The sequence below is a fragment of the Salmo trutta genome, unplaced genomic scaffold, assembly GCF_901001165.1.
Source record: "Salmo trutta unplaced genomic scaffold, fSalTru1.1, whole genome shotgun sequence".
NCBI classification, from domain to species: Eukaryota; Metazoa; Chordata; class Actinopteri; order Salmoniformes; family Salmonidae; genus Salmo; species Salmo trutta.
The window spans coordinates 1,695,401-1,709,015 of NW_021822962.1; the positions used below are offsets into that span (position 1 = coordinate 1,695,401).

Consider the following 13,615-nt stretch of genomic DNA (forward strand, 5'->3'; position numbering starts at 1 on the left):
CACACACACACACACACACACACGTAATCAGGACAGAAAAAGAGCCGGATAAGGCTTGACACTGTTTTCATTCTTGGTTAAACAGTCTCATTGTCCTCCTGTCTGTTGTGTGGCTCTTTGCCAGGGAGGCAGTTCTTTAATTCTATCTGTCCCAAATGGCAACCTATTCCCTATATAGTGCACTGCTTTTGACCAGGGCCCATTGGGCTCTATATAGGGAATAGGTTGCCGTTTGGGAGGCAGCCTGTGTCTCTGTACATTACTAGCCTGTCTATATTTGTTTCTCTGTACATTACTAGCCTGTCTATATTTGTTTCTCTGTACATTACTAGCCTGTCTATATTTGTGTCTCTGTACATTACTAGCCTGTCTATATTTGTGTCTCTGTACATTACTAGCCTGTCTATATTTGTGTCTCTGTACATTACTAGCCTGTCTATATTTGTTTCTCTGTACATTACTAGCCTGTCTATATTTGTGTCTCTGTACATTACTAGCCTGTCTATATTTGTTTCTCTGTACATTACTAGCCTGTCTATATTTGTTTCTCTGTACATTACTAGCCTGTCTATATTTGTTTCTCTGTACATTACTAGCCTGTCTATATTTCTGTCTCTGTACATTACTAGCCTGTCTATATTTGTGTCTCTGTACATTACTAGCCTGTCTATATTTGTGTCTCTGTACATTACTAGCCTGTCTATATTTGTGTCTCTGTACATTACTAGCCTGTCTATATTTGTGTCTCTGTACATTACTAGCCTGTCTATATTTGTTTCTCTGTACATTACTAGCCTGTCTATATTTGTGTCTCTGTACATTACTAGCCTGTCTATATTTGTGTCTCTGTACATTACTAGCCTGTCTATATTTGTTTCTCTGTACATTACTAGCCTGTCTATATTTGTGTCTCTGTACATTACTAGCCTGTCTATATTTGTTTCTCTGTACATTACTAGCCTGTCTATATTTGTTTCTCTGTACATTACTAGCCTGTCTATATTTGTTTCTCTGTACATTACTAGCCTGTCTATATTTGTGTCTCTGTACATTACTAGCCTGTCTATATTTGTGTCTCTGTTCTTCTGCCTCCAGGAGGTTTTCAAGGAGAGGATTGGCTACTCCCAGCTGTTTGACGTGCTGAAGAGTCAGGGTCAGCCCACTAAACGCCTGCTGCAGGAACTCATGAACATGGTGAGCAGATCAACACCTCCTCACTTCATCTGGTTAAAGGGATACTAATGTAGAGTGTAAAGGGAGAGAATGTCATGTTGTCATGAAGGCCATTAGTCATTTACTTGTCATCGTTCTGTGGGTTAGATATATTTGGTCTTCCACAAAAACCTCTCACTCCTCCCTCATTGCCCTCTTTTCTCTCCTTCTCCTTCTCTCCACTAGGCGGTGGAAGGGGAACACGCCCACGCCCATCACCTGGGTATCAGTAACGACCAGCCCCTCCTCCTCCTCCTACAGTGGCTGCCTGACCTGGCCCCCCAGAGGGACCTGCAGCTCCTGGTAGCCCAGTGGCTGGCTGCGGTCTGCGGGGGCTCCCTGTCCTGCCGTACGGTGGCTGTGGAGGCCGGCCTGGTGGGGGCTGTGCTCCATGTCCTCTCCCAGCCACAGAGACTGGACCGCCAGTGTGCCGACGGCCTCCTGGGGATGCTACAGGACATGGGGTCTCTCTGTCTGAGGCCTGCTGAGCTGAAGTCTCTGTTGAGGCTTCTCCGACCCCTCGACCAGGTATTTGATTTCAAATTGATGCTCTGTAACGCTTTCATTTGTGTAACATACAGTGTAACATACAGTGTAACATACAGTGTAACATACAGTGTAACATACAGTGTAATATACAGTGGTACATACAGTGTAACATACAGTGCCCTCTGTAATTATTGGGACAGTGAAGCATTTTTTGGGGCTTTATACTCCAAATATCATACACCCCACCCAAAATGCTAACCTCCCCTGTTATTGTAATGGTGAGAGGTTAGCGTGTCTTGGGGGTACGATATAAAATGCTAACCTCCCCTGTTATTGTAATGGTGAGAGGTTAGCATGTCTTGGGGGTATGATATAAAATGCTAACCTCCCCTGTTATTGTAATGGTGAGAGGTTAGCGTGTCTTGGGGGTACGATATAAAATGCTAACCTCCCCTGTTATTGTAATGGTGAGAGGTTAGCATGTCTTGGTGGTATGATAAACAATGCTAACCTCCCCTGTTATTGTAATGGTGAGAGGTTAGCGTGTCTTGGGGGTACGATATAAAATGCTAACCTCCCCTGTTATTGTAATGGTGAGAGGTTAGCGTGTCTTGGGGGTACGATATAAAATGCTAACCTCCCCTGTTATTGTAATGGTGAGAGGTTAGCGTGTCTTGGGGGTACGATATAAAATGCTAACCTCCCCTGTTATTGTAATGGTGAGAGGTTAGCATGTCTTGGGGGTATGATATAAAATGCTAACCTCCCCTGTTATTGTAATGGTGAGAGGTTAGCATGTCTTGGGGGTATGATATAAAAATGCTAACCTCCCTTGTTATTGTAATGGTGAGAGGTTAGCATGTCTTGGGGGTATGATATAAAAATGCTAACCTCCCCTGTTATTGTAATGGTGAGAGGTTAGCATGTCTTGAGGGTATGATATAAAATGCTAACCTCCCCTGTTATTGTAATGGTGGGAGGATAGCATGTCTTGAGGGTATGATATAAAATGCTAACCTCCCCTGTTATTGTAATGGTGGGAGGTTAGCATGTCTTGGTGGTGTATTTGTGCGTCTGTAACTTCCTCACTCATCATTATGCACGAATCATTCAGGATTATCCGTAATCATGGTAGCATCTTCATTAATGTAGAAGTGTTAAGGAACATTCTATTCTTATTTACAATAAAAATGACTCAACACATTATTTACCATTCATTTCTATTGGGCACAAAATAGTTTTTGTTGTGTTTCAGATTAACAGCAAATACATCCAACAAGTTTGTAGAGTCACCAGCTTGATGTAGTCGTGTGAAAATGGGACCAAATCCTAAACTTCTGACTGCTTTAATACACATAGAAGTGCATTTGACCAAATAGTTTTGGTCTCCTAAAATTGGGAGACTATGTATTAAAAAAGGGCTGTAATTTCTAAATTGTTAACCCAATATGGATGAAAGTACCCTCAAATTAAAGACGACAGTATGCACTTTAACCTCATAGTCATTGTTTGATTTCAAAAGAAAAGTGCTTCACTGTCCCAATATTTAGAGGCCACTGTAAAACCATTCAGAATCAGAACCTTATTGCCATGCAACAAAAGTTACTAAGAATTTATTTTGGTGTTGTACATAGAAGCATCTACATCACCAACCTTAACAATTAACCCAGATATCACCTCTCCATCCAGATATCACCCCTCCGTCCAGATAACACCCCTCCGTCCAGATATCACCCCTCCGTCCAGATAGCACCCCTCCGTCCAGGTAGCACCCCTCCGTCCAGATAGCACCCCTCCGTCCAGATATCACCCCTCCGTCCAGATATCACCCCTCCGTCCTGATATCACCCCTCCGTCCTGATATCACCCCTCCGTCCTGATATCACCCCTCCGTCCAGATATCACCCCTCCGTCCAGATATCACCCCTCCGTCCAGATATCACCCCTCCGTCCAGATATCACCCCTCCGTCCTGATATCACCCCTCCGTCCTGATATCACCCCTCCGTCCAGATATCACCCCTCCGTCCAGATATCACCCCTCCGTCCAGATATCACCCCTCCGTCCAGATAGCACCCCTCCGTCCAGATAGCACCCTCCGTCCAGATAGCACCCCTCCGTCCAGATAGCACCCCTCCGTCCAGATAGCACCCCTCCGTCCAGATAGCACCCCTCCGTCCAGATAGCACCCCTCCGTCCAGATAGCACCTCCTTCCAGATAGCACCCCTCCGTCCAGATAGCACCCCTCCGTCCAGATAGCACCCCTCCGTCCAGATAGCACCCCTCCGTCCTGATATCACCCCTCCGTCCAGATAGCACCCCTCCGTCCAGATAGCACCCCTCCGTCCAGATAGCACCCCTCCGTCCAGCTAGCACCCCTCCGTCCAGATAGCACCCCTCCGTCCAGATAGCACCCCTCCGTCCAGATAGCATCCCTCCTTCCAGATAGCACCCCTCCTTCCAGATAACACCCCTCTGTCCAGATAGCACATGACCACCCTTAGATAAAATTCTCTCCCTTACCAGGGGCAGGACGTGTTGGCAGGGAAGCGGACGGGGACACACCCTTACTGCGCCCGCATCATCCGGGTGTTGGCGGCAATGGCGGCCAGGGAGGGGAAGAACAGCGCCCTGCAGTATTTTGACCTGACCCATCCCCTGGCAGGGATCATGGTGCCCACGGTCCAGCGCTGGCCAGGCAGTGGGTTTTCCTTCCACGCCTGGCTCTGTCTCAACATGGACTTCCCACAATACCACTCAGAGTTCTCCACGCCCAGCACCCGCTCGTCTGCTGGGGCACCAGGGGCGGCGACCCGGGGTATGGGCAAAGGCCCCCGCAGGAAACAGCTGTACAGGTACCAGACTGGAGAGATGGGGATACACCTAAGACCACACTGCTGCTTGATGTGTGCTGGCCCAATGAGAGAGCCGGTGCTGGCCGAATGAGAGAGCCGGTGCTGGCCCAATGAGAGAGCCGGTGCTGGCCCAATGAGAGAGCCGGTGCTGGCCATATGAGAGAGCCGGTGCTGGCCATATGAGAGAGCCGGTGCTGGCCCAATGAGAGAGCCGGTGCTGGCCCAATGAGAGAGCCGGTGCTGGCCCAATGAGAGAGCCGGTGCTGGCCATATGAGAGAGCCGGTGCTGGCCCAATGAGAGAGCCGGTGCTGGCCCAATGAGAGAGCCGGTGCTGGCCCAATGAGAGAGCCGGTGCTGGCCCAATGAGAGAGCCGGTGTTGGCCCAATGAGAGAGCCGGTGCTGGCCCAATGAGAGAACCGGTGCTGGCCCAATGAGAGAGCCGGTGCTGGCCCAATGAGAGAGCCGGTGCTGGCCATATGAGAGAGAAAATCCCCCCATGTCTCTCAAGTGCTTTAATTCTACAACCACAATAAACAATTGTTTTCAATGGGCCGTTTTATTTTCAGGCAATGTTGTTGAAGGTAGGGCTGTTGCAGTGACCGTATTACCGCCACACTGGCAGTCATGGACACAGTAAAATTCCACGTGACCGTTGAGTCACGGTAATCTCCTCTCATGCACTCTGGTCATGCTTTGTTAGCACCCAGCTCACTAACGACCATCAGTTCCTAATGGCATGGTACTCAGGGCTCTATTGTCCCTCCACCAGGTCCTAATGGCCTGTTACTCAGGGCTCTATTGTCCCTCCACCAGGTCCTAATGGCCTGTTACTCAGGGCTCTATTGTCCCTCCACCAGGTCCTAATGGCCTGTTACTCAGGGCTCTATTGTCCCTCCACCAGGTCCTAATGGCCTGTTACTCAGGGCTCTATTGTCCCTCCACCAGGTCCTAATGGCCTGTTACTCAGGGCTCTATTGTCCCTCCACCAGGTCCTAATGGCCTGTTACTCAGGGCTCTATTGTCCCTCCACTAGGTCCTAATGGCCTGTTACTCAGGGCTCTATTTTCCCTCCATCAGGTCCTAATGGCCTAGTACTCAGGGCTCTACTGTCTATTGTCCCTCCATCAGGTCCTAATCAGGTCCTAATCAGGTCCTAATCAGGTCCTAATGGCCTGGTCCTAATGGCCTGGTACTCAGGGCTCTATTGTCCCTCTAACCACTTTGACATCAATGCAATCTAAAATCACATGAAACACTTATCATCAAAACATTATCATGCTTTTAAAACTCCCCTCCCTGTGATGATCCATTTGAAGAAAGAAGTTCAACAGCAGGTTGAATGCCTATACATATTAGTAAAGACAAGATTACATTGACAATAGACTGATGGGTGAATGTTGAGTGTAAAGTTGCCAAATAACTGTAAATCTAGCATATAGGACCTGTTTCAAATGATCACTTTTACACTGTGCTCACTCGCCCCGGAATGGGGAAAATATCCTTTCTATTTTATTCAGCTAAGTTCAAATATATTCTTCTTACTATAAAATCATAAAATAACGGGACGGGACTTATAAGCATATCTTGTCAGCTAAATGAACTAGCCTACAGCCTATGTCATGGAGCATAGCCAGATAACATACCGTAAGCCAACTCATATTCTGTTCTTCTGAAATCCATTTTCTTCATATCATAATGTTTCTTTAGACCTGACTAAAATAAATCATGGGTTTATTATGATGGTGTCTATTACATAGATGTATTATTAGATGTTCTAAAGGCGCGTGTTATATCTTCATTACCGGTCAATTACCGTAAGACCAGCAGGCTTTTGCATGACAATAACCGGCTGGCAAAATGTCTTGACCGCCACAGCCCTGGTTGAAAGCAATATGATTTAAAAGTATGTAACAGGCAGACTAACTTAATATTGCCACCAGTCATCAGTTGGATCAAATTAAATTCCATTCAGTTAACTTTATTGATCCCCCAAGGGGGCAGTTATTGATGTGTTTCCTGTCTCCTTGGTGCTTAGCCTGTTGACAGCCGGTGGTACAGGTTTAGAGGCTTTCTTCACCATGGAGGGAGTGTTGGTGGTGGCTGTCTGCACTAAGAAGGACTACATGGTCGTGTCCCTGCCAGAACACCCTCTAACAGACTGCTGCTGGGTAAGATACACACAGAGATATAGGGACAGAGGATGGGGACCAAATTGCACCCTGTTCCCTATACAGTGCACTATGGTTGACCAGGGTTAAATGTAGTGCACTATATAGAGACTATAGAGAATAGGGTGCCATTTGGGTTTATTATGGATCCCCATTCGTTCTTGCCAAGGCAGCAGCTACTCTTCCTGGGGTTATTATGGATCCTCATTAGTTCCTGCCAAGGCAGCAGCTACTCTTCCTGGGGTTATTATGGATCCTCATTAGTTCCTGCCAAGGCAGCAGCTACTCTTCCTGGGGTTATTATGGATCCTCATTAGTTCCTGCCAAGGCAGCAGATACTCTTCCTCGTGTTATTATGGATCCTCATTAGTTCCTGCCAAGGCAGCAGATAACCATATTTTGCTTTCCAATTTAGTACAGTCCTTCACCCCATTCTTCCTGGGGATATTATGGATCCTCATTAGTTCCTGCCAAGGCAGCAGCTACTCTTCCTGGGGGTTATTATGGATCCTCATTAGTTCCTGCCAAGGCAGCAGCTACTCTTCCTGGGGGTTATTATGGATCCTCATTAGTTCCTGCCAAGGCAGCAGCTACTCTTCCTGGGGATATTATGGATCCTCATTAGTTCCTGCCAAGGCAGCAGCTACTCTTCCTGGGGATATTATGGATCCTCATTAGTTCCTGCCAAGGCAGCAGCTACTCTTCCTGGGGTTTATTATGGATCCTCATTCGTTCCTGCCAAGGCAGCAGCTACTCTTCCTGGGGTTTATTATGGATCCCCATTAGTTCCTACCAAGGCAGCAGCTACTCTTCCTGGGGTTTATTATGGATCCTCATTAGTTCCTGCCAAGGCAGCAGCTACTCTTCCTGGGGTTATTATGGATCCTCATTAGTTCCTGACAAGGCAGCAGATACTCTTCCTGGGGTTTATTATGGATCCTCATTAGTTCCTGCCAAGGCAGCAGATACTCTTCCTGGGGTCGAGCAACATGAAGACAGTTATATACAATTTAAAATATGACATTACATTTTGTAACACTTTTCACAACACATTAAGTGTGTTTCCTCAGGCCACTACTCCCAGACCACTACTCCATTCGGGACGCAATCAGAGACCGAGACACAGGCTCTCAATTACGGAGTTGTTTCCCCGTCTTATCTGACAGCCCTGATGTAAGCTGGGATCAGCCAGTTAGCAGCTGTGCCATGTGTTCACTACAGCTGTGTTGTTACTCTAATGAATGATCATTGTCAGGGACTGTTTAATAATGGATGTTTAACTAGTTCAAGACAAACTCATGTTTCTAGATTCTGGAGAAAGCACAATAATCTAGCAGGCATACCTTGCATAGAAGTCATATTTTACCTGCAATATACTGAGTAAAGACTATTTTCTCTTCTCGCTCTCTCTCTTCTCCCTCTCTCCCTTCTCGCTCTCTCTCTTCTCCCTGTCTCTCTCTTCTCGCTCTCTCTCTCTCTTCTCGCTCTCTCTCCTCCCTCTCCTGCTCTCTCTTCTTGCTCTCCTCCCTCTCTTCTCCCTCTCGCTCTCTCTCTTCTCCTTCTCACTCTCTCTCTCCTGCTCTCTCTTCTTGCTCTCCTCCCTCTCTTCTCCCTCTCGCTCTCTCTCTTCTCCTTCTCACTCTCTCTCTCCTCCCTCTCGCTCTCTCTCTTCTCGCTCTCCTCTCTCTCTCTCCTCCCTCTCGCTCTCTCTCTCCTCCCTCTCGCTCTCTCTCTTCTCGCTCTCCTCTCTCTCTCCTCCCTCTCGCTCTCCTCCCTTTCTCTTCTTCTCTCTCTCTCTTCTCCTCCCCACAGCACTCTGTGGATATAGTCCATATTCCCGGCCGCCGTCCCTTCGGTCAGAATCTGGTCACCGTCTACATCGATGGAGAACAGCGCAAGACAGCCCAGCTCCGATTCCCCTCGCTCAATGAGGTGAGAGACAATGGGGGGAAGGACTTTACTAAATTGGAAAGCAAAATATGGTTGGAATAGGACAAAAAATGTCTGGAATAGGACATAGGCTGAGAGCAAAGTGCGAAAGACAGACATAGAATATTGAAAGACAGTGGTTTATGATCATCAGTTCTCTCTTGTTATATTTATTGGATTTTTTTACCTTTTACATCTGTTCTGTTTTCATGGTAACTGTTGAAACCTGAGGTCTTGCTGGGTCCATTACTGCTGCATTATCCATCCTGGGTCCATCACGGCTGCATTAGCCATCCTGGGTCCATTACGGCTGCATTAGCCATCCTGGGTCCATCACGGCTGCATTAGCCATCCTGGGTCCATTACGGCTGCATTAGCCATCCTGGGTCCATTACGGCTGCATTAGCCATCCTGGGTCCATTACGGCTGCATTAGCCATCCTGGGTCCATTACGGCTGCATTAGCCATCCTGGGTCCATTACGGCTGCTTTAACCATCCTGGGTCCATTACGGCTGCATTAACCATCCTGGGTCCATTACAGCTGCATTAGCCATCCTGGGTCCATTACGGCTGCATTATCCATCCTGGGTCCATTACGGCTGCATTAGCCATCCTGGGTCCATTACGGCTGCATTAACCATCCTGGGTCCATTACGGCAGCATTAGCCATCCTGGGTCCATTACGGCTGCATTATCCATCCTGGGTCCATTACGGCTGCATTAGCCATCCTGGGTCCATTACGGCTGCATAATCCATCCTGGGTCCATTACGGCTGCATTAACCATCCTGGGTCCATTATGGCTGAATTAACCATCCTGGGTCCATTACGGCTGCATTAGCCATCCTGGGTCCATTATCGCTGCTTTAACCATCCTGGGTCCATTACGGCTGCATTAGCCATCCTGGGTCCATTACGGGAGCATTAGCCATCCTGGGTCCATTACGGCTGCATTAGCCGTCCTGGGTCCATTACGGCTGCATTAACCATCCTGGGTCCATTACGGCTGCATTAGCCATCCTGGGTCCATTACGGCTGCATTAGCCATCCTGGGTCCATTACGGCTGCATTAGCCATCCTGGGTCCATTACGGCTGCATTAGCCATCCTGGGTCCATTACGGCTGCATTAGCCATCCTGGGTCCATTACGGCTGCATTAACCATCCTGGGTTTCAGGCAGAATTGTTGACTCGAGTCACAAATTTGATGACTTGAGACTCGACTTCATAGAAAATAACTTGACTTGGGACTCAACTTTGACTTGAGACTGATGACTTGAAATGATCTGGCCAGGTTTTGTAATGTTTTGTCACTCATTTTGTGGCACAGAATCTACCTGGATTACTCTACACACAGACAGAGACAGTAGCCGCACCATCACCCTTGCAACAAAAAAAACTGCAACAGATTGGCTAGTGAAATGCACATTCGGAACTCTGATTGAACCAGCAAACTGTCAATCAACACAGGTTGGGTGAGCTAGCGAACAGATTGCTGATTTGCTGTACAGCTATAGGATCGGGTGCAGCACAAACCTCAAATTGTAGGGAGAGAGAATTGCCGTAATAAATAAATATGCAGCTAAAAAAACGTGGTAATCAAGAATATGAACTGTTTACTCTGAAAGCTCACCAGCAATGGGGCAACAATTTACTAGCATAGGCCTACTGGTCTTTTGGTATGTAACAATTGCTTGACATTTATAATTGACTTCTAAAGTTTGCATTTGGAATGTGTTGTTAAACTGAATTATTACTGTGGTGATGACACCATAGGAGTGGAGAGGGATTTGTATCTCTTGTTGGTGCATCTCTTGTTGGTACATGTGTTGTTGGTACATGTGTTGTTGGTGCATCTCTTGTTGGTTCATCTCTTGTTGGTGCATCTCTTGTTGGTACATGTCTTGTTGGTGCATGTGTTGTTGGTACATGTCTTGTTGGTACATGTGTTGTTGGTACATGTCTTGTTGGTGCATCTCTTGTTGGTACATGTGTTGTTGGTACATGTCTTGTTGGTACATGTCTTGTTGGTTCATCTCTTGTTGGTGCATCTCTTGTTGGTGCATCTCTTGTTGGTTCATCTCTTGTTGGTGCATCTCTTGTTGGTACATGTGTTGTTGGTACATGTCTTGTTGGTACATCTCTTGTTGGTTCATCTCTTGTTGGTGCATCTCTTGTTGGTGCATCTCTTGTTGGTTCATCTCTTGTTGGTGCATCTCTTGTTGGTTCATCTCTTGTTGGTACATGTCTTGTTGGTACATGTCTTGTTGGTGCATGTGTTGTTGGTACATGTCTTGTTGGTACATGTGTTGTTGGTACATGTCTTGTTGGTGCATCTCTTGTTGGTGCATCTCTTGTTGGTACATGTGTTGTTGGTACATGTCTTGTTGGTACATGTCTTGTTGGTGCATCTCTTGTTGGTGCATCTCTTGTTGGTGCATCTCTTGTTGGTACATGTGTTGTTGGTACATGTCTTGTTGGTACATGTCTTGTTGGTTCATCTCTTGTTGGTGCATCTCTTGTTGGTGCATCTCTTGTTGGTACATCTCTTGTTGGTACATCTCTTGTTGGTGCATCTCTTGTTGGTACATGTCTTGTTGGTGCATCTCTTGTTGGTACATGTCTTGTTGGTACATGTCTTGTTGGTACATGTCTTGTTGGTACATGTCTTGTTGGTGCATCTCTTGTTGGTGCATCTCTTGTTGGTACATCTCTTGTTGGTACATCTCTTGTTGGTACATCTCTTGTTGGTTCATCTCTTGTTGGTACATGTGTTGTTGGTACATGTCTTGTTGGTACATGTCTTGTTGGTACATGTCTTGTTGGTGCATCTCTTGTTGGTGCATCTCTTGTTGGTACATCTCTTGTTGGTACATCTCTTGTTGGTACATGTCTTGTTGGTGCATCTCTTATTGGTGCATTTCTTGTTGGTTCATCTCTTGTTGGTACATGTCTTGTTGGTACATGTCTTGTTGGTACATCTCTTGTTGGTACATGTCTTGTTGGTACATCTCTTGTTGGTAGATTTACTGGGTCTGACTGGGTGGATAGCTAACAGTAACACTACTATCTTATGTCTAACTTTCTCCTCCCTCCCTCCCTACACCCTCCCTCCCTCCCTACTCCATCATTCCCTTTTCACTGCATCCCTCCCTCCCTACACCCTCCTTTCTTATTCCCTCTCTACCTACTCCCTACTTCCTCCCTCCCTACTCCCTCCTTCCTCCCTCCCTACACCCACCTTTCTTATTCACTCTCTTCTACCCCCCTCCCTACTCCCTCATTCCCTATTCACTCCCTCCCTCCCTATTTCCTCATTCCCTATTCACTCCCTACTCCCTCATTCCCTATTCACTCCATCCCTCCCTCCCTACACCCTCCTTTCTTATACACTCTCTACTCCCTCCTTCCCTATTCACTCCTCCCTCCCTACTCCCTCATTCCATATTCACTCCCTCCCTCCCTCCTTCCTTCCTCCTTCCTTCCTCCCTCCCTAAACCCTCCTTTCTTATACACTCTCTACTCCCTCCCTCCCTATTCACTCCTCCCTCCCTACTCCCTCATTCCCTATTCACTCCCTCCCTCCCTCCTTCCTCCCTTCCTAAACCCTCCTTTCTTATTCACTCTCTACTCCCTCCCTCCCTACTCCCTCCCTCCCTACTCCCTCCTTCCCTATTCACTCCTCCCTCCCTCCTTCCTCCCTCCCTACACCCTCTTTTCTTATTCACTCTCTACTCTCCCTCCCTACTTCCTCCCTCCCTACTCCCTCCTTCCCTATTCACTCCCTACTCCCTCCCTCCATACACCCTCCTTTCTTATTCACTGTCTACTCCCTCCCTCCTCCCTTCCTACTCCCTCCCCTCCACTCCCTCCCCCTGTAGCCTTTCACCTCCTGTTGTATTGGCTCAGCAGGCCACCGTACCACCACCACCACCACCTCCCCCACCCTGCCTCCCCCCTCCTTCCACCCGGCAGAGATGGCCTTCCCCGCCCACGCCCCCCCCATCACCCGCTCCCAGTCCTTCCCAGCCTCCTTTGCGGCGGGCCGCTGGGGGTCTGGGCCCTTGCGTGACGCTCCCGTCCACACCATCCCCGCCGGGCTGCAGGACACAGAGTGGGGCACGCCCACCTCACTGGACGGGCTCCTGGGGACCGCCTTCATCTGTCATGAGGCCCTGCAGCCAGCGCACACCAAGGCCTTATACACTGCTGGTACACACACACACACACACACACACACACACACACACACACACACACACACACACACACACACACACACACACACACCAAGGCCTGATACACTGCTGGTACATACACACACACCAAGGCCCTATACACTGCTGGTACATACACACACACACCAAGGCCCTATATGCTGCTGGTACACACACACACACACCAAGGCCCGATACACTGCTGGTACATACACACACACACCAAGGCCCTATATGCTGCTGGTACACACACACACACACCAAGGCCCGATACACTGCTGGTACATACACATACCAAGGCCCGATACACTGCTGGTACACACACACACACACCAAGGCCCGATACACTGCTGGTACATACACATACCAAGGCCCGATACACTGCTGGTACACACACACACACACCAAGGCCCTATACACTGTTGGTACACACACACACCAAGGCCCGATACACTGCTGGTACATACACACACACCAAGGCCCTATATGCTGCTTGTACACACACACACCAAGGCCCGATACACTGCTGGTACATACACACACACCAAGGCCCTATATGCTGCTGGTAAGATTAGGACTTACTTTGTTGTCCTGAGGGGTAATTGGTCTGAACATTAAAAAGTGCTGCTGCCTTCACATAGAATATCACATCATCATACAGCATCAATAATATAAGCACCCCTCTTCCCACACACACACAAGGCTGTAACTTGGTGGTCAGTTCCACATGGTTTAAGGCCTAC

The 13,615-nt window shown here is 47.9% G+C and overlaps 1 protein-coding gene across 1 annotated transcript in view; it reads left to right on the forward strand.

Moving 5' to 3' along the window:
• nbeal2 (neurobeachin-like 2) overlaps positions 1-13,615 on the forward strand; it is a 143,494-nt gene that overhangs the window by 59,699 nt on the left and 70,180 nt on the right. The window contains exons 14-19 of the mRNA XM_029746683.1: positions 1,096-1,194; positions 1,399-1,740; positions 4,229-4,557; positions 6,595-6,727; positions 8,540-8,659; positions 12,537-12,867. Coding sequence (XP_029602543.1) covers positions 1,096-1,194; positions 1,399-1,740; positions 4,229-4,557; positions 6,595-6,727; positions 8,540-8,659; positions 12,537-12,867 — 1,354 coding nt within the window. The remainder of the gene's footprint in view (positions 1-1,095; positions 1,195-1,398; positions 1,741-4,228; positions 4,558-6,594; positions 6,728-8,539; positions 8,660-12,536; positions 12,868-13,615) is intronic.